The sequence below is a fragment of the Streptopelia decaocto genome (assembly GCF_964273445.1).
Source record: "Streptopelia decaocto genome assembly, chromosome: Z".
In the NCBI taxonomy this organism is placed as follows: domain Eukaryota; kingdom Metazoa; phylum Chordata; class Aves; order Columbiformes; family Columbidae; genus Streptopelia; species Streptopelia decaocto.
In genome coordinates this window covers 60,494,320-60,515,025 of record NC_138657.1, presented here as the reverse complement: position 1 = coordinate 60,515,025, position 20,706 = coordinate 60,494,320, and the positions used below count along the sequence as shown (strand labels likewise).

Here is a 20,706-nt window from a genome sequence, read left to right as displayed (position 1 = left end):
TTCTTCTTCATCCTAATTAGTCACACAACCACCTTCAACAGGTATTGGTCCAATATTTTCTTTATACCTCCACTTACTATTAATTTACTTACAGAAGCCCTTCTTGTTATCTCACACAACACCAACCCAGTTTCAACTCTAACTGAGCTTTGGCCTTTCATGTCTTCTCCCTGCATATACAAAGCACAGCTCTGTAATCTTCCTGTGAAGTCTGACCTTGCTTACAGAGATCACACAATTCCCTTTTCCTCTTGAGCTTCGTGAGGATTTTCCTGTTCAGCCAAGCTGGTGCTCTGCCCCATTTGTGTGACTTACGGCACAGTAGAATTGCCTTCTCCTGTGCTTCTAAAAGGTGGTTCTTAAAGACTGACCAGCACTCATGGGCTCTTAAGCCCTTAAGGGCAAATTCTCAGGGCACTCCACTAAATAGCTCCCCAAATAGCTTCAAGTTTGCTCTCTTGAAGTCCAGGGTAGCAACTCTGCTGTCCTTTCTTCTCTTTACACTGAAAATTTTAAAAGTCAACCATTTCATGATCACTATGGCCAAGCCAATCATCTACCATCACGTCTCCCACAAGTCCTTCTCTATTCACAAACAGCGAGTCTAGGAGCGCATGTTTCCTAGTTGGTTCAATGAGTACCTGTGACAAGAGGTTCTCCTACGACTCCAAGAATTTGCAAGACCTGCTCATCACAGCAGTGTGATATTCCCAGCTGATGTCTGGGAAGTTGAAGTCTCCACAAAGGACAGGGGTACTAATCCAGAGATTTCTCCTAATTGCTCATAGAACAACTCATCAGTGCTAACAGCCTGAGTAATCATTAGTAAACACCCACTAAAATATCTCCTTTGTTTCCCATCCCCCTAATCCTCAGCCAGAGGCTCCTGACTACATCATCATTAACTGTAAGTGCTGTATAATCAAACCTCTCCCTTACATGTAGTGTGAAAACTCCCCCTCACCTGTTTTGCTTATCCCTCCTGAACAACCTGGTGCCCTCCACCCCAGCACTCCAGTCTTGGGACTCATTTCATCAAGTCTAGCTAATACCAATGGTATCACAGCTCCGTGAGCAGTTCATGCTGTTTGTTTCTCATACTGCATGTGTGGGTGTACAAGCACTTCAGACATGCTCCTGAGCCCTCCGTGCTCCCAGGAGCAGTGTAAATGTTCCCACTAGCATTGCCACCCTCAGGCGATGCCATGCCAACCCTTGGCTTACCTATTGCAATTCTGTTGGTATCACCTTCCCTCATCAGCTCTAGTCTAAAGCTCTCTTGATCAGCCCTGCCTGTTTATGCCCAAACACACTTTTTCCCAATTCACCTTTGGTTGCTCCGACGAACATAGTTGTCACCATCAACAGGTTTGCGGTATGTTGTAAGTGCTTCATTAAGTTGTTCTTCAATCAATTCAACATACTTTAAGTTATATTCCTGAAAGAAAACAGACAAAGGTTGACAAAATACATTTAGTGGTTTATGTTTTTACAGTATGGCACTTTATAAGGAAGGAATTACTGAAGTGCCCCTTAAGGAAGGTTCAATTTCTTTATGATCTGAAGGTGAGGCTCATCAAAATTACTGCACTTCATACATACAGTCAGTTTTCAGCGTTGACAATTGATACCATAAATATTTCAGTGAATTTGTTAAAAAAGGAAAGAAGGCAATACTTCACATCTGATTTTAACCTGAATAATCAAACAGACCACCACACAGTTCAGTATTCCTAGAGAATTGACAAGCTTATCAGTCAGTAAAAAAAATGCCAGCAGAAATGAGAACAAGCACTTATAATTAATCATGAAAACAAAATAATTTATGAACAGTTTTATTCTAGTAATAACAATGACACATTTTTCTTAATGATTTTGTATTCCTATTTATTTCCTAACAGCATAAGCTAATTCTATCTTCATGAGCTATAGGTTTAACTTTAATTAGTAATGACTGGCAGTAATGTGTATCTTGAAAAAAATAGTACTTTTTTTTACACATTTCTCTAGATAAGATCTTATACAATAGCCTTTTTTAGGAAGTCACTACACTCCTGAAATACTTGCTGAAATACCAAAATGATATAAAAGGCCAGGTAAATCAAAAGCATGCATTTACAGAGAAACTATGGAACTAAGTCCCTGTCAACGTTTTTAAACAAAATCTTAAGTCACTGAGGCAATAAATGAATTGGCATTAGCAACACACATAGGTGAACATGCAATATTTTTAAGAATCTTTGACCTGCTAATCCTGCACATTCATACCCTCCCCCTTTGTAATATCAAGTACACTTTATTTATGCCATTACCTTTTGCCACTTTTCCATTTGTTTTGTTACATAACCTCTTTCATTTAGATATGAAAATCCCTTTGGGATGGACAGAAATCTGTAAAATAACATCAGACAATTAGTACTTCACTTAAAACAAATCACATAATTTGAATAAAAACACACACTTGTTTGTTTCCACAGTGTGAAGTCGAACAGCATATTTGACATTTACCTTAGGAGTAGAAGCAAACCCTTGTCTCCAAGATGAGAAAGAGCTGGTTTCATTTGGATAAGGGCATGAAGATTGGCCTAAATAATTAAAGATGCATAAAGAATATATGAGTGCTATATAATTCTCAGAACTACAACAACAACCTGCCAGCAATGAAGCACTAAGTTTTTAAGAAAGGGAAGTATCAAACAGCACTAAACTCATCATAATATTATGCATTTTGTGCACCTTGTCATTAAATATAGATTACTTCACAAAGACTACAATGTGCAAAATAGCTGGATTAATCTGAATATTTAAAAGTAGGCACAATCCAGAAGACTACATTTTCTTGCCATTAATACTGCAGTATTTTCAGCAAGGGGGCCTATAAGCTATTATGACATTCATCAATGACAATCAAGAAAGGAAACCATCAGTAGGTTCTTGCATACTTGAACTCTGCTACTGGGGCAAAGGGGTGGTGAACAGAGTAGCATACCAAAAGGATATTGACAACGGAAAGGATGCTCACCTTGTCTTCACATGCCTCATCTAGAATATCAAGTGCTTCGGAAGAAATAGTTTTATTTTTATCATGTAACTGGGTCACCAGTAACTCAATCCCCCAGTTGCTGAAGAACTCTACATTCGCCCTCAGTAAGACTCGTAAGTGTTTTGTTGCGTACAACCTGCAGCTCTGCAAAAGTGAGGAGAATTTTTTGAACAGAAGAAAAATAGCTAATCTACTGAATGATTTATCACTTTAAAAAAGACCTTTCAATTACTGCATTTTACAGCAAGTAGCTGTGATGTGCACCTCACATATTAAAATTATGGTCTATCAGAGTTATTTCTGTCTTATCAAATGGGAAATTTGAGTCTGAGATAACAATTAATCTGGTCATTGCAAGTCTCCTTGAAAAATCTTTATCAATCAGTCATTCACTGTGATAGTATCACACAAATTCATCAGGCTTAGCATGAAAAATAGGTTATAAATGGCCACTGAGATTGCATATACTCTTATGTATGCAATGTTTTGAAAAAAAAAAAATATGGGCAAATATTAGAACCTTTAGGGAATTTATTTTAGTAAATTTTACATTGTTTCCCTGATACAAGTATCTGATCCTCAAAACTTCTCAGAAAACCTTCTAAATAGAAAAATGCTATTCTCTGTAATAAGACAGTTTCCTGACAGTTTACTACATTAATTTTTCACAGTGACAGCAGAATGAAGTAAGTATCTTGTCAGTTCCTCTACTGCTGTTCAAAACTTGCTGAATAAAGAGCATAAACTCGCTAACACCATTTTCTATTAGAAAAAATACAAAGTAGAAGCAAACAGGCTTAATCTGCAAGAATTTGCAGTATTCTGGAGTAGGCACAGAACAAACCTGTCAATGTATGCTTACTAGGAAAGGTGTTATCTATACTCAGACAAGCACAGCTGGAAAAGAAAATATTTCATGCCCAAATCTTTCTTAAGGTCTTCAGTCCCTACACCTTTAAGGCTATAATAGCTATAAACAAGTAAATTTTCTATATGCTAAAATATAAATTATCTATGTTGGGAAGCGTGAATATCTGCACTCAAAGAGACAAGTGAGTTGGTCCAGGTTGGACAGTACTACCTAGATTAACAATAGCTTCTGGATTGTTTTTTTTTCCTGCAGAAATACTTGGTAGGCAGGACTTGAAAGAAAATGAGAATCTGAGTAGTGAACATGCACAGTTCATTTCAAAAACCTTGCCTCGTTATTTTAACTTCAAATACCACGTGCCCATTTCTATTCACTCCATCTACAGAGGCTTATTTTTCAGAGGAGAGGCAGGAATGTCATGTGTTACACATATCAAGAAAGACTCTGGAACAGTGATTCATAACTCTGATTGAAGCTGCAAAACCATTTCAAAATGGCTTGCATCCCATTAGTGTATGCCTTGTACATGGAATACAGAACTAGAATATTTATTAAAGACGAGAACAAGAGCTATTATGCCAAAACAATCACTTGATCTAGATGTTAAGCCTGTGGAATATCACAATTATATGAAACCAGAATTCAGTGTCAAGTATTTAAAGTGTTAAAATCTGTCTACAAAGAATTGTTGTTACTACTATAACTACACTGAGTGTGATACAGAGAACAAAAGGTAATAATCTTCACTTCCTGAAATACTTTCTTAACATGAATTCATCTATCCAGATAGCTAATACAGAATTAGAACCATTTTTATTTTCTGTTTGGAGAAGGAAAACATAAAAAGGAACTAATGACTGATGGGACAACTAAATGGCAAATAAAATTCACTGCAGATGAATTTGAAACAATGAGCTAAAGTGAAAAAATAATCCTAGCTTTACAAAGGGAAAAAGATCTTGGGGCTAATATTAGTTTCATGGAAGTATTAGAGAGAAGTTCAATGGCAAGCAAAACCACTGAAAGTAAACAGAACAAAATGCATCAGCATTGCCAGTAGGTTAATCCACTGGATTCTGACATCTTGGACACTGAGCGCAATTCTGGTTTTCCTATCATCATCAGAAAAAATAAGAACAGTTGAAAAGGTGTGAAGAACAGCAGAGCACGGTTTTAAGAAATTGCAGGTATGGAAAAGGGACTTTACAACAAGGAATAGCTCAACAGACTGAGACATTCCAACCTCAAACCTGGGGCTGCAAAACCACTGCATGCATTTCCAACAGACTTAAAGTCTTCAAGTGGGACCACAACTTTGTGCAGCAAGATCACCCATATGCATTTCCCAGATCAGAGGAGGAAAGCCCAGCTTTGCTCTTCCAGGTGGAGCAAAATCCTGGAATGTTTTTACTTTTGATAAGAACTGATATGAAAACCAGTGTAGAAGACAGCTGAGGAAACAGACATTCCCCTCTTTCCCTCATACATGAACCACATGAAAAACACAGACAAAGTCTTGCATTAAATCTGTCAGAGGATTTTCACTTCTACTGTTAACGGGCTTTGAGACCCCTAGAAGTGAATAAGCAATTCAGAGATCACTATGCTCATTTAATTACATACAGCTCAGCATACCTACCAGAAGAGGTAGGAAAAATTTACCCCTTACCCACCTACAAAGATAAAATTTTAGGTCATGAACTGCAACACTTGAGAACACACTGGCTACTCTCACATGTTCCTACTATGAACTGGCAGAAAGGCAGCTGAGGGAGTATTAATTTCCTTTAGCATGAATGACCAAAGCACATCTGGAAGTAGGTTAAGATGTGCTTCTCCTTCACTGATCTGCAAGGATATTACTCTGCAAATGTTTTCATTGTATACAGTCACCCCAAAATGCTACCCTGACCTTCTAAGGCTAAGCTGGCTACAGAAATTAGTTTTCCTTGTTCAGAGACACTCATTAGCAAATGGTTTAACAAACCTGCTTCACAACTCTGGGTAGCTTTAAAAGGCGTACAGGGCTATAACATCAGTTAAATCAAAAAAGCATCTTCAGCTTTTGAAATAAACAGATAAGGTATTTCATTAATTAACATTGATGAAGGGAATTAAAATTTCTGAAGGGAAGAAGCCTTACTGGAGATGGTCTTTTTTCCTTACAAAACACAGCGTTTCAGAATGTATGTCCAGTTCCATACATTTTTATTGTTTTTAAACTGAATCTAGAAGCCAGAGGTAGCACCAATCACAATCGTCAAAATCACAATTTGTCTTCTCGATTATGAATTAACACAAACCCTTCCAGAGCCTTGCTATACATGCTCCACTCATTCTACAAGGTCCTCATCAGAAGTCCTTGAAAAGGGAAGATGGAAAAGCTTATAAATGCCTTATCTGAATTTAACTTCCAGTTTAACTTGTCCAAGGTGACAAAACGTCAGTTCTGGTAATATTTAAAAATATATTTTCCTTACAGGACAGAGCAGTGAGTGGTGTAAACTGTGCCAAGCATCAATTTTTTCCTATCATCCTTGCTAAATACAAAGGAGTAAATTTTCTTTTGCTGCTCTTGTTTCAGAATTCCATTTCAGAATTCCAGAATTCAGAAAATGGGAGACAGCTTCTCCTAACATCTCAACAGAGGCATTTCCAAATTACTCATGAGTCAATGGAATGGCCCATGCAAATACCTATCAGTTCAGTATTTCCATATTCTTTCAGGTATCTTATTTTCTTGGAATTGACAACTATTTCCACATCACATGAACATTTTAATTTCTGGAAGAGATCTGTGGTTTTTGCCAATTGTAGTTGTTAATACCAAAATAATAGAAAGGTTTTATCCTTTGCATTAGCTTTTTACACTTTGGTCTTCTATTTGGAGCATAAACACCAAAAACACCGAAGACAAGCATTTTGTCTAAGAGATGATATTCACAATATTGTGTACATCAAGCATTGACAAAGGTTTCTTCAACAGGTCAATGTTTTGACTTTTTAATCAATCAGTACTCAGGGAAATTTTCTCTTCCAAATCCCGTCAGTTCTGTTTTCACCATAAGAACTATGCAGTTGGCCACACAGTAAAATGGGAAATGAACTTAAGGAAGTAAATAAATTTTATCCAAGTATGAAATCATCTGTGGATGATGCAAATGCAGACCCATTTCTGCTGGCCAAGACAGTTCATTCTATTTGTGATTTTCCTCTTTTAGATGAAATAAACAAATATTTCCCCATGAATTCCAAGAATTCCAAGCAGGTCAACTAATTCAGGAAACACAACACCCTGAAGTAGTTTTATCCATCTCTTAGTGTTCAATATATTTCACAAAGGAAGTCAGGCTCTATTCAAGAGGTTCATAAAGTCAAATTTTCTTTTTTTTTAGTATCCTGACAGTAAGAGATACATTTGCATTTGTGCTGAACAAACAAGATCTATTTTTTCCATATTTCTTAAATGTGTGGGGGTTTTGTGTTGTTTTGTTTGTTTGTTTGAAGAAAATAGTGAAAGGATTCTCACGGTATTGCAGTATACATAAATCAGGGGATGGTCTCACCCAGTGCAATTCTGAACTCTAAGTAGCAGAACTTAAGTCACAACACATCTCAGCTATGAACTTGCCTGGAGATCATTATGGCTAGAGATTTGCTATACCTGAATGCACACCTAACTCTGACATGAAGGAGCATTGACCTATATTGTGCACATATGAGAGAGGTTACACTTTTACTTATAGAGTATGTCAGTGCTCTGCAGTTGAGAATAACATCCTAATAATTTATATTCTTTCACATTTTAGGAGACTGCCAGAAACAGACAGTTACTTATTCTCTGCTGTTTCCCTAGACAATGTTGCTAGATCATCACTGTGAGACTGGAAAATGGAAGCATTGGCATGGGCTACTAACACAGGCTGAAACCTTAAAACATCATGGATGCGAGAAGGTATCTGGCAAGAAAGATCTCTAATTTTAAAACTAAGTTTTTAGGTTTGAGCTCCAAAATTTGCATTCTTAAGTTTCTGAGCCTGTAGAATGTCTCAGCTTTCTCCAAGGAGTTCTACTTCAACATCTGTCCAGGTACGGCATTAAATAGTCAAGGTAATGACAGTGATCAGATCATGATCACTGATAGTTTTCACAACCCCAAACAGACCAGAACTGAAATGGATAAAATTGACAGAGCTCTACAAGCTTTCTTAATATCTAAGGTGCCAAAGAGTGATGTCTATCCTCTTCATGTCCAAAGTACAAGACATATTTACTACCTGTTGTTCGTTAAGGTGAATTAGAAATAGGCTTTGTATTTTTAGTTATTATCATTAAGAGTAGCAGTAACTCTCAACTGCTTTGTGTATGCTGGGGACACTACGTTCAGACAGTATCGGCATCCCACTAGAAGCTAGTCTGCTTACAGCTAGTGGCACATGTATCACTGTTGAATACATTCTGGTTTTGTCTTCCCTCCTCACCCTGCCAGCTAGGATTAAAACAAAACAAAAAAATGTAGAAAGGTAGCTCTTTATAGAATATTCAGAAGGAGATCAACTCACTCCTACTTACATAAAGCTTCTGGTGCTTGAAAACACTCAAGCACTATATGCCTGAAAACATTCGGAAGTATCTGTTTCAAAACTGAATTTAATTCTTCATACCTCAGGTATCAGAATCAAGAAATCTTTTCCAAAATCTAAACCACAAACACTAATTCACAATAAAAGGCATCAGATTATTAGTTAACCGTGTATTTTGTTGAAAAGACTGTGACAGCATGCCTGGACTTTTTTTCTAGTTGTTAACTAGCTGCGTTTGGAAGAAACTGAAGTGTGGGAATGCTCTTCCCTCACGTATGACCTCTTTTTAGGAGGTAAAAATAGCTGGGAAGATGTGGAGGGGGGCAGGCGGCAGTACCCCTTGACACAAAATCTCAACAGAAACAGCTAAACGAGGTTCCACAGTCTGATTTTTTATGACCTAGCAGGAGCTTAGAAGTCTAATAAAGACACATGCATGTGTCCTCACAACGTTGTAATTTCTGTTTTCTTGCTCAGACTAGCCATAAAACAATTTTGGAGAAAGGATATCAAAGTCATAACTTCATTGAAAGATTACTTTAAAATTATTCAGTAGGGAGCTTCAGTCTCTACTTTCAATAAGTCATTCCTTCAACCTCAACGATCTTCATAACTTCCAGACTCCACTCTGATAATCTCAGATAAATATCCTCCATTTGTTTAATTCTTTCCCTCTCCTCTTTCAAAATACAGTGAGAGACACTTAAAACTGGCATATACCTTACTTCCTTTTCTATCAACTCTAGAATATATATTGGCCTCTTCAGGTGACAGAGGAATAGCTCTCCCTGACGTAATTGAAATTCTCTCCTAGTTAGATTTCAACTTATTAATTGTAATTTCCCTGACATCAATGCTTGTTTGCCTACTATGTTACACCTGATTGATTAATCTTTTCTTAGAAGTTCAAGAGTTTCCTTTCCCAAGCCTACAGAAATCTGGGTTTTATTCCACTCACTTTCTTTGATTCAGAAGTACAAATCCCAATGCCCATTTCCAGGAGCTATAGCTTCTACTCAGTTCCACCAGTGTAACCTCACTCATCATCAAAACACTATCTACCACTGGAAGGTTAATCTGTTTTTAATTCTAGAAATACACATTTCTGTTTGTGAAAACAATGCCTTCATGATTATTTTAGGATGTCCACTGATGTAGACAATAATGTTACACTTGGTTTATGCATTTAAAGACTTTAACCCCACTCATACAGCAGAGAAAGCCCTATTTGAATGACTTTATTTATTGAGCAGAAGTACAATATACAGTGTAAAGTACACAGCAAATTCAAAAGCTACATGAGCAGGAGTTTCATTTATCTGAATACAAAAATAAAAATCTTTCTAGCTTAGCTTAAAATTGAAGTCATACACTTTGAATAACAAAATATGGCAAACAAAAATGGAAAATAAGTTGAATCAAACTTACATCAGTAGCTGCTGTCAGGATTTTAGAAAGGATGACTCTTGCTAGTCCATCTCTGCTGTAATCCAAACTCGAAACAGTCAATTTTAGCAAGTGATCCTGGTTCTTCAAAGAACAAAGATTAAGAAGACTGGGGGATGGGAGACAAGAAGAAACAATTAGTATTTGAATGCATCCAAACTAATTTATTTATTCAATCAATAATTTAAAATTAAGTCTTTGAAAGAGACTTTCATTTCTACAAACACACAATACAAAGTAAGTTCTCATATGAAATGGAGTAACTTTAAACTGTTACAGCTGTTAAGAGTCAAATGAGGACCAAATAAGGCACTAAAATGCAAGGGAAAAAACCCCCAAATGAACATTTTTAATAATTACTCTATAATAACTTTTTGAGCATACTTTAATTAGTGATTATGAGTACAAAAATCAATGTTCATGAAGCTCTGAACAATTCCTCATTGTAAAACAATCTGTGTATAAAGCCTGCCATAAGGTGAGTCTTACTACACGTCTAGATTTTATTGTAAAACAAGTTTCCTGAAGCCAGTAAATAATCAATGAAAACAATTAAATAAAAGAGTACACCAAAACACCTGAATTTTCATTTAAATTTCACTATCTTTAAAATGAACTGGTATTAGTCACTAGCCAACTTACTCCCAAAGGAATTTAAGTTTATTTGATCGCTGTTCAGTGATTATGGACAAAAAAGACCTCCTCTTAAACAGAACACTGAAAATCCTCACAACTTGGGATCTTGTAAGTAAATCATAAGAACTTTAAAGTTTTCAGCTTTACAGGCAGTAGTCCTCATGCACAGTTTACAATTTTCAAAACTATTTTACCTGTAAAAACAGTTCAAACAGAATAAAAACACTCACCACTGAAACACATTACATTTTTCAAGCATTTTCACTCCATGAGGGTGACACGAGAGGGTACCAAAAAAAAGAAAGTAGTGCTGGCTAAGGGTATTTAGTAACCCATTATTTTGAAGACTACGTTCAGGTTTCATTCCTGATGAAAAGTTGAGCCAATGTACAATATCTTTAACCAATTCCTCCAGGTAACCTTGTCCATCCTAAAAAAAAACAAAAGAGTAATAGCATTCACTAGTAACAGAATTGGGCCTCACTTCTTTACTGAAATCCATCATTTTAAATTTCTTAAAATACAGAAACACAATACAGATGCAGAAGAGAAATGCTGGCTGGCAAACACAATTCAGATTAAAGAAAAACATTCAAGGCAAGTAAAAGGTATTTATCTTAGAGACATCTTAGGACCAATTATATTCTTTCCAAGAAAGGATTTTTCAATGACATTTTCCTCCAGCCTGAGGCATAGAAGTCTTTAGCACACAAGAAGAAAAGAGCTGAAGGAAAGATATACATAGCAAAAGTCAAAAAAACCTCTAAGGCCTAAGTTACATTTCATAAAACTCTATTTAATAAAACTTCTCCTTAAACATAGTCATCTTCCTCAGTGTCTCACCTGGACAATTCAAAATTGTAAGTTCTATTTCTTTATTACACTGATCATTTTAGATTTAACAGCAGAAGTCTATAGAAGTCTTTACTAAACTTACAGTTTTTCCTCTGAGTGGCATGCAGCAGCACTACTCATTCTACCTCCAGTCTTGTAGCTGAAGATTGCTTACCTCTTCTGATTCAAGAAGAAATTCAGTAAACTGACAACCCACCACAGTGAGTTGCTTAGCCTTGGCATAATCCAGATCCAGGTTGGCATACAGTTTACTGCTAGGCTTGTAAAAATACAGCAGTCTCCTTACAAACCTAAGGAAAGTAAAGAAGAATTTGCTATTTTTCAGTATGACAAGGACAGTTATCACTAAACTAGCTTATTGGCAATAAAAAGTTATTACAAGAGTAGCACGTAGCAGTAATGAGTCTATCCAGACACAATTTTGGAGATGCACATGTACTGTGTGTTACAAAGGGTTTTCTGTACCATGACTTAAAATAAGCGAAGGAACTCAAAACCTCTATGCTCTTAGAAGCCATCACTTTCTCCTCATTGTCATGCTTACAATTTATTATGCTGTAATTCATCCCGTGGTAACTTTAAAACACTATACTGTCTAGACTTACAAAGAGCTAAAAAAGAATGCGTGACAAGAGTTTTCTTCAGATATAATAAACAACACTACTGTGAAAAATACGTTTCTGTTTTCTGCCAGGAAAACACAGCATTTATTCAGCAACAGTATTTTCATTCACCCCACCTCACCACTTAAGCATTTCTGAAGCATAACAAACTGATTGCAAACACAGACTCTTACTCAAGACTTCTTAAAATTATAGTGAGCAATATAGTTTGAGTTTTGCATGGCAGGAATAAATCTTCAGCAAAGAGCTTCCCCTCACCAATTCTTAGTCAAAAAATAAACACGCATTTGTGCTTTAAAGTAGCACAGTGTTCTGTCTGAAGGTATATATGCCAAGCATTAAGAAAACTTAACTAAAGCACTGCCCCGTTAGTTTAAAAAGTGAGAGTAAGCCACTATTCCCAATTCCAAACACAGGACCAGTTATACAGGAAATGTGAGGATTTCTTCAAATTCTGTCAAATGAAATGTATTTTATTCTGGGTTATTAGCAACAAACATATTACATATATTAACACACATTTATATGTATGTGTACTTATGTACATATTTAAGTGTGTATATATGCACGTATATACACACACGTGTATATACACATAAAAAACATATGGAAGGACAAAGAAATGTATCTCACACTTTGAAAACTAAGTGGCTGAATTTTGTTTTTGTTTTTGTTTTTTTTAAGATCAGCAGTGAAACTACAGAGATTTGGGGCTTAATTAATTACAATTAAACAAGAGCAATGGCATTTTAAAGCCATTAAAGCATTTAACCCACAATACTGCAGAAAAGATCAACCAACTGTAGATGTTTTAGACTAACTCAATCCTAGATTTTATCTTCATTTGGAATTACATTACTTAGGCACTGAACAACACTTGGGTGCAGCACAAAATCACAGAATCATAACACTGTCCCAGGTAGGTTGGTAGAGGGGTGGGTGTAGGTGTCACAACCTAGTACATATTAGCAATTAATGTTTAAGAAAGAAAAAAATAACACCACATTGAAAAAATAAAAATACAAAATTAATTTATGGCTATGATTACAATGGCACTACCATTTATACTTGGAACACTATCCAAAAGTAGCCTGGTCACTTTTCAGTACAAATTTTAAATGGAGCAGTGTAAGCCTTTCAGGATATTATTTAGCTTTAGGTTTTTCCTCTAATGCATGTAGAACCTTTTTTCCATGTCTAAAAATACAGAACTACTCTTCAATTTAATCAAACTGGTTTCTGAAATGCATGTTAATAGGGGCATCCAAGAACTAATTAGTAACACTATTACCACACATACACAAAAGTAATAAATATGTCTTAATGCCAGACATGAAAAGAACTGGAGTACACTGTTTTTTGTTTTTTGTTTTTTGTTTTTTTTTTTTTGTTGGTTTTTTTTTTTTTTTTTTTTAAATCGAACATACTTCCCTTGCCATTAATAGCAAGTAGAAATAACTTCCTCTTAATTTTTGATCAAAGCTACAATTGTACAACTGCAGATCTGTCAAACATTTTCAAGTGCTGCCATCAAACACTAACGCATGAAATATCAGAGAGGCAATACTTCTAGGTTTAAAATGAAACAGGGTGTTTGCAAAGCTGCTATGATTCTTGCTGAGGAAATAAATGTATAAGGTATCTGTGCACAGAAAAGAAACCACTAAAGCTTAAAGACCTGTTTATTTGAAGCAAATATTGCAACCTAATTATCTAAATTTTCATCTTTCGCTGCTTATCTATAGATTAAGGTTTAGAAATGTTACATATCCAAGGAATAGTTTACTGCACTATTAAAAAACAGTCTTTCAAAATTTATTTATTCAGAGGAAGTCTACATAATTTTTTACATACCTGTGCAATTGTTCATCTTTATAGTTCCTTAGATTTACATTTGGCCACTAGAAAAACAGCAAATATAGCATTATATGAAACTTGTATGTAATTTCTTAGTAAGTCACTAAAATTTACTCATTGCTATTACAATTATATTTACATAATTATTAGAAGTGTAAGTTTTCTTGCATCTTATGTTACCTATAAAAACCCATTACTTTATTGAAAAGCCCACACTTCTTGCTCCACGAACTGTTAATTTTTTTATTTTTTAGAGAAGGACAGAGAGGAGTGTCAGGCACATTCTATGAGTACAAGTACACAGTTCTAATGAAAACAGCAAAGTATGACATGCTAATGAAAAATAAATGCTTTTGCTCAATTTCTTCTCTGTAAATTATAGGGTTTTATATGCATAACAGGGAAAACTTTTGTTATTTTTACTATTTATCAGATTTGTTTAAAAAGTAATAATTATTTTGTTATAGCTCAATTAAATACTGCTCATTAAAATTGTATTTAAACTTCTCTGTTCGTACTTTTTAAGATATTTTGAAAAGGATCACATGAAGTCCTAACACCCTCTTCTGGACCTACCCTTTCTTCCTACTATACATGCCTCTGTTTTTACAGCCATCTGTTGTATCTGTGGTTTCAGATTTATTTTTGTTGCTACTAATATCTTCTTGGAAGGGATTGAAACAAGTGCATAAAACATTTTCTTTTTGTAATTGATACAATTTTATATTTCCAATTGTTATATTAGTATTAAGACACACAGTGCACTAGATAATAATTAGTAAAACTGACTACCCTAGTAGCATGGAACACACATTGCCAGGTAAGTATGAAGCTCTACTGTCAAAACTGCCACTGCCACTTTTGCTGCTCTTTTAGCAGGTTAGACAACAAGTTGAGCAAGTGAAAAACGCAGTAAGGGACCAAAGGAGATACAGATGGTGGTAGAGGGGGTAGAAAGCTGATACTCCACAGCTGTAAGGCTGTGAGGGAGACACAGGGAGTTGGACAGCCACATGAGAGAGAGCAGTCCAAACAGCAGAATCAGGATCCTGCTCATTCGAGGATTGAAGATGGACCACTCTGATAACATTATCTTAGTTTATGCTGGCGTTGTGCAGTTTAACAGGAAAGGAAGTGGCTAGAATTAAACAAGACAACACAGAAACTTCTCATTCTGAAAGACAGAAGTCTCTGATTTTGAGATATTAGCAACTCTTTGACAGGACATAAGAAAAATATACTGTTGGGGAGGTTTGAGACAGCAGTGAACTGATAGTTTGACCTAAATTTCAGGTAAAAAAACCCAACACCTTAATGATCAACTACATAAAAATCCCCATTGTCAAAGTACTACACAGACTAATTAACAGTGAGATTCTGAAAAACATTTCTTCCTAACATCTTTACACTGAATCAAAGGTAAAATATCTATGATTAATAATCATATCTACTAAATCTACTAATTGCAGTAAAAAGCCTATAAACAGTGACATTTGGTGGAGCAAAGCAATTGTCATATACATATTCAGGTTTTTATACCAGATTCTTGCCCTCTCAAGTTTATCAGTCCCTGAAAAAATACACAGAAAATTAGTTCCTTCCTTTTTCTTTTTTTTTTTTTCCAAATGTAATCTTGATTATGATTGTCACCATTAACCCTTTTTTGTGCTTTCACCATCTTCATAACAACAAAGACGACAGTAAGAAAACTTTACTTGAAGATAACAACAGGATGGCTTTGATGCATAGAATGGCTGGACCTATTTTGGTTTGAAGGCTATATACTGAGTACTCCTTCAGAAAGATGTCTTACTCCAAGAAAGTAAGTTTTCTGCTTAAAAAAAGAGAGACATTATATTTAAGATAACAACCTCCTTGCTAGAGATACTTCCTTTATTTCATAAAAACAAATTAATTCTGTAATGAACCTGATGTTATGGACATACTTGTATTAGTTCAAAAGGCACTACAAGATTGCATACTACTGAAGTTTTCATATGCAGCTCAATCTAAGCACGTGAAGTTTGATCTATAAACCCACCTCCAGCTTAAACCTTCAGCTTGTGTCATATAATGAATGAGATATCCCTGTAGTTTGCACTGAAGTCTGAAGTATTAGTAACTTTAACGTCATTACAACAAATTCTGTAAAGTCTATTTATATACAAATAAAGTTATATAAAATTTAATACATGCTTATGAAAAAATTTGTCAATTTAACTGTAAGTGTATTTTTGCATATAGTTTAAGGGTTGTGTACAAAGACTATATCAGCACTGATCAAACCCATGAGACCCTAATTTTTGAAATAAAACAGATTATGGGACATAGTAAAGAATTAATATTAGAAAGTCTATTTCATAACAATAATATCACAGCCTTTTTAAGCTCACCTTCAGTATGGTCCCTATGAGATTCCAATTCCAGTCAAGGTTTTCTTTATGATTGAGAACCTGGCTGTCTCGAAGATTCATTACAAGTGCTTCTTCTGTATCCTGGAATACAGACATGAAAAACTACAGTAAGTTTCCTTGCACCATTTTTTTCAGTTTTGTCACATTATATGCTCACTATTCGTGTAACAACCATTAAAAGGGCTATACTCCACAGTAGTTTCCATGGTTATAGTACTGCATTAAGAACGTAATAGTAAGTGGTCACAATTGATCATAAAAAACATTTTAAAATATTGTAATTTCACTCCTTAATTTCTACAAATTCAACATAGCATCTACAAGTACCTACAAGACAAATTAAACAAAAAAAATACTACAAAGCTATCACATAAATGGCTCTGAATTAAATAAGAGAGTGAAGCTTAGGAGGTAAGATCTAAGCCTCCAAAATACAAAGTCGAATTCAGTTTTGAAAAAACAATAATGGTAATACCTTTAAAATAAAGATGTCTTTCTGCACACGGTACTGATCTCTTTTTTGGTGGGTTGAGATTGCTTTCTGAATAATATGATCTAAATGGAGGCTGTACGGTTTAGGTCCTCTTTTCTTCATCTCATGAAAACGCTTTAAGCAGTTGAGTGCGGCACTTGCTCGTCTGATGCAAAGAAAATACTATAATGAGTATTTGTCATCTGTTATCCAACTAAAGAACACTACTGCATCATCTTACTTAAATAAAGATAGCTCAAGAAAGAATTGACCAACAATTCTGAAGCAAATAAAAATAAGTTTCTTGATACGGGTTTTCATACTTCCTTAGGTCTCAGTATTGTATTGAAATTAAAGAGAAAACTATCCTTCACAATTTCTAGCACTGAAGAAGGAGCCTTACTGATACATTTTTTTCTACTCTGGAATTGGTGGTGTCTATCACAGTTCACAGAAGATATTGTAAAGTTTAAAGCTGGTAAAATATTGTGACACATCACAGAATATCAATGTTCTCCAGTAAAGCTGAGAGTTGAGGGGGCTAGCTAGAACTTTGACTAAGAAAGTATTTATTTTAAATTCTCCCTTTTTTTTTTTTCCCCAGAGGGTGGCAGAAGTATCAGTAGGATTTTCGTGCTCTTCATATCTAAACAGTTCAGCAGCAGTGTGTAACAAGTTTTAAGGGAAAAGATAGGAAGTGACAGAAATAACATTTCACCAGGGCAGAAACAGTTAATTACAAAATTGTGGTAGCAGAAAAAACCCTGCTGACCAAATAAAATAAGGAAGTCTACAATTGTGGTGGTAAGTCTACCTTTCTTCCCCATAAACAGAAATTCTCATAGGGTAGGAGGGTGTTTTTATATAATCTTCAAACAAACAAATATCTTTGAATCTGGCCACTTATATAAATTATGTATATTTAATCCATAACAGGGCTTAGAGTTTTTCAGAGTATGAAACAACACTGCCTATTGACAAAAATCAAGATCCCTATATAAAAAAAAATACTTCCACAAAAGCACTTTCTTCCAAGAAAAAGGAGCCTTCTTACTTCTCTATCGGGTATGTTTACAAATGCCAAAAAGCAAAAAAACTGCAAGTAAATAAAAAATGTATCCCTTCTGCCCTTCATCCTTCCTCTTCTTCCACAGTGCTGAACAAATGAAATATTCTGTGATGGAGTTTCAGATATGCATTTTTTTTTAATATCTGTGTTTTATTAATAAAATATCTTCAACTGACATATAAAAAAAATGAAATTAAAAAGCAGAAGAGCACTATGTTTCTCGGAAGCACTTTACAAGCAGCATTTTTAATTTCACAGTAGCAGTTCAGAAAGCTTCTGTAACTTACCACTGACAACACAAGGAAAGAAAAAATACAAAGTTATATTTACCAAAATACTTATTGGACAAGGCAGATCAGGAACAGCAATAGTAATTAGCAAAAACATTTCCCACAATTTATTATTAGGAAAAAAACTAACACACTAGATTTAAATGGTCGTCTACAAAGAAGAAATGCAAGTAAGAACACTGAGTTACAGAAACGTGTATTAAAGACACGAGAATCTGTCAGATTATTTGACTTTTTTCCTCTGGAGATTTAAATTGTGTGAAGTGCCCAGGAGATGGTATTTTATGACATATCACTTCAGAGGTTACATTGCAAGATTAGTAGATATACAGAGAAATTCTAAAATAAAAAACCCTAATAAAAAAAAAAATCAGTAAAATATATAAGCCCATAGGTTTTTAAAATTGCAAAATTCAGGTGTTTCTAGGTCAAAGAGGAAGAAAAGGCTTCTATAAGCATTTTTCTCTTCAGGTCAAATCCCTAAGTATACCTCATTTGATTGGCATCAGAAGGGTCAAACAGCTCCCTAATATTGCTTAACTACATGCCACTGCAGAATGCTGCACTAAATTTAAAATTTGTGTTCATACATTCTTATGCTTCAATGGAACTAATAGGAACTGAAAAAATGTCAGTGTAACTTGAAACAAAAGCACCGGAAAGTTTTAACGTAATTACACTGTTACAATTTAACCACTTTCTTCTGAAGAAAAACTGGTTTCACACACAAACATGGCAATACCATGTTTTCCGTTCTTGCTCACGCTAATAATGACTCATTGATTTGGTCTATTATTGTTTAATTATCCACAGATAAACAAAAACAGAAGAAAAAAAATGGTATGGCCTTTTATAGTTTCAAAAGTTTAATTGTATGAAAATGCCAAACAATAAGTGTGAAACGATGGAGAGGTCAAACACATAGAACACGTCTCAGATACTGTCTGGCCAAACAGTGCCTTAGAGCTTGTTTAAGAAAAATTCTGTGTAAAAAATCTTGCAATCTATGCAAGTGTTCTGACATCTACTATCAAAACTTTCCTTTTGAATTTCTAAATTGTTATTGTAAACACTTCTGGAATCATGCACTGGAAACTATTTCCTTAGTTATGTGACAGAGCATTTCTACATGTGTTTGCTTTTAAATAAAGACAGCAGTGGTTTTGGCCACCAGAAAACTTCTCATGTAGGTTTTCACTGTATAAGTGGAAAATGAGATGAAAGTATTTTAGCTTTTTAAGGTTAACTTAGAATTCTTACAGTCTTTTCTCTTTCAGGATGTCAAAAGACGCTGCCATGTTCATTAGCGTTGGTAAGCAGTGCAGGTGATGGCTGTGAGAATGAGGAAGAATTGTGTTTGCCTACAAAACAACAGAAGACCAGTTAGAGTAACTTACTACAACATTTTCATCCATCTCTTTAGGATCAACATTTGAAAGTCTTGTGAAAAGTGGTAGATTCTTCACAAATGTATCACAAAAAACCTACCTTTTGCAAACCAGAGCAATAATTACACATAACATTTTGAATATTTCTTAAACTAATCGATCTGAAATATAATTGAAAGTAACTTCAGACAACTTTAGATTTCAAAACCTTCCAATATATATTGTTTGCATTTGTGTTTTTTTCAGTGGTGACATCATGTGCGTAAAAGTACTAAAAAAACCAAAATCAGACATACAATTTAAGCTGATGATTTCTATTAAAAACTTCTGATTATCAATGTTTCTGCCCTCCCCCCCAATCTGATGAACTAATATAACTTCCATTTAATTGCCTTTTTTTTCTTTTGAAAAAAAATAGGTAGTTCTTAAGATATTTTTGGAAATCAAATAATTAAGATAAAGAAATTACCTCAATGTCTTAAAACTAATAAAAGTACAAATATTTTTTCAGTATTTTGATAAAGAGACATCTCTGACTAACAAACCACCTCTTCAGAAAACTGAAAAATACCTGTGCTTTGCAGCCTACCCAGATCTCAGTAACAGTCACTTGCATTCAAAAGTACTCCAGAACCAGAAAAATAGCATCTATTATTACAGATTCCTCTTTTTAAATGACATGGCTGACTGAATACTCAAAAATTCCACCAACTCCCTGGAGAGACTAAGGCACAGACTGGTTATATTTGTGACCCATGCTGTTCCGCAGAAATGTTATAAATCACTGTAGTAATAAGCAATCCTATATCTGAAGATCGTCATTTTTTTTGAGCACTAAGTACCACTGAAATGAGTTAACTGTCTGAAGATGCATACTATGTCTGCTAAGTCACATTCCAATTTTTTTTAGACAAAGTCACAGTTCACAATCTTACTATTTCTTATAAAGTAGTTTATTTGGAAATAAGATAAAAAAAAACAATAAAGGGTCAAAACATGGTCTGCTGCATACACTATTCTCGTCATCAAGAGAAGACGTAAAAAATGAAGTGTTTTGCAAGAAAGGTAAATCATATCACTTCATATATGACTCACAGCTCCTCGGGAGGCTGAAGGTAGCACTGGATTGTATACCAATACACTTACATCATCTCTATAT

General features: G+C 34.9%; 1 protein-coding gene across 3 annotated transcripts in view; it reads right to left on the bottom strand.

The window, feature by feature from the left end:
* Positions 1-20,706, bottom strand: part of RICTOR (RPTOR independent companion of MTOR complex 2) — an 87,285-nt gene that overhangs the window by 21,548 nt on the left and 45,031 nt on the right. For all 3 annotated transcript variants that reach the window (XM_082075334.1, XM_082075335.1, XM_082075336.1), the window contains 11 exons: positions 19,420-19,520; positions 16,804-16,966; positions 16,308-16,409; positions 13,912-13,958; positions 11,589-11,724; positions 10,810-11,009; positions 9,926-10,052; positions 3,023-3,187; positions 2,509-2,585; positions 2,313-2,391; positions 1,329-1,438 (listed from right to left, as the gene is read on the bottom strand). In XM_082075334.1, coding sequence (XP_081931460.1) covers positions 1,329-1,438; positions 2,313-2,391; positions 2,509-2,585; positions 3,023-3,187; positions 9,926-10,052; positions 10,810-11,009; positions 11,589-11,724; positions 13,912-13,958; positions 16,308-16,409; positions 16,804-16,966; positions 19,420-19,520 — 1,307 coding nt within the window. The remainder of the gene's footprint in view (positions 1-1,328; positions 1,439-2,312; positions 2,392-2,508; positions 2,586-3,022; positions 3,188-9,925; positions 10,053-10,809; positions 11,010-11,588; positions 11,725-13,911; positions 13,959-16,307; positions 16,410-16,803; positions 16,967-19,419; positions 19,521-20,706) is intronic.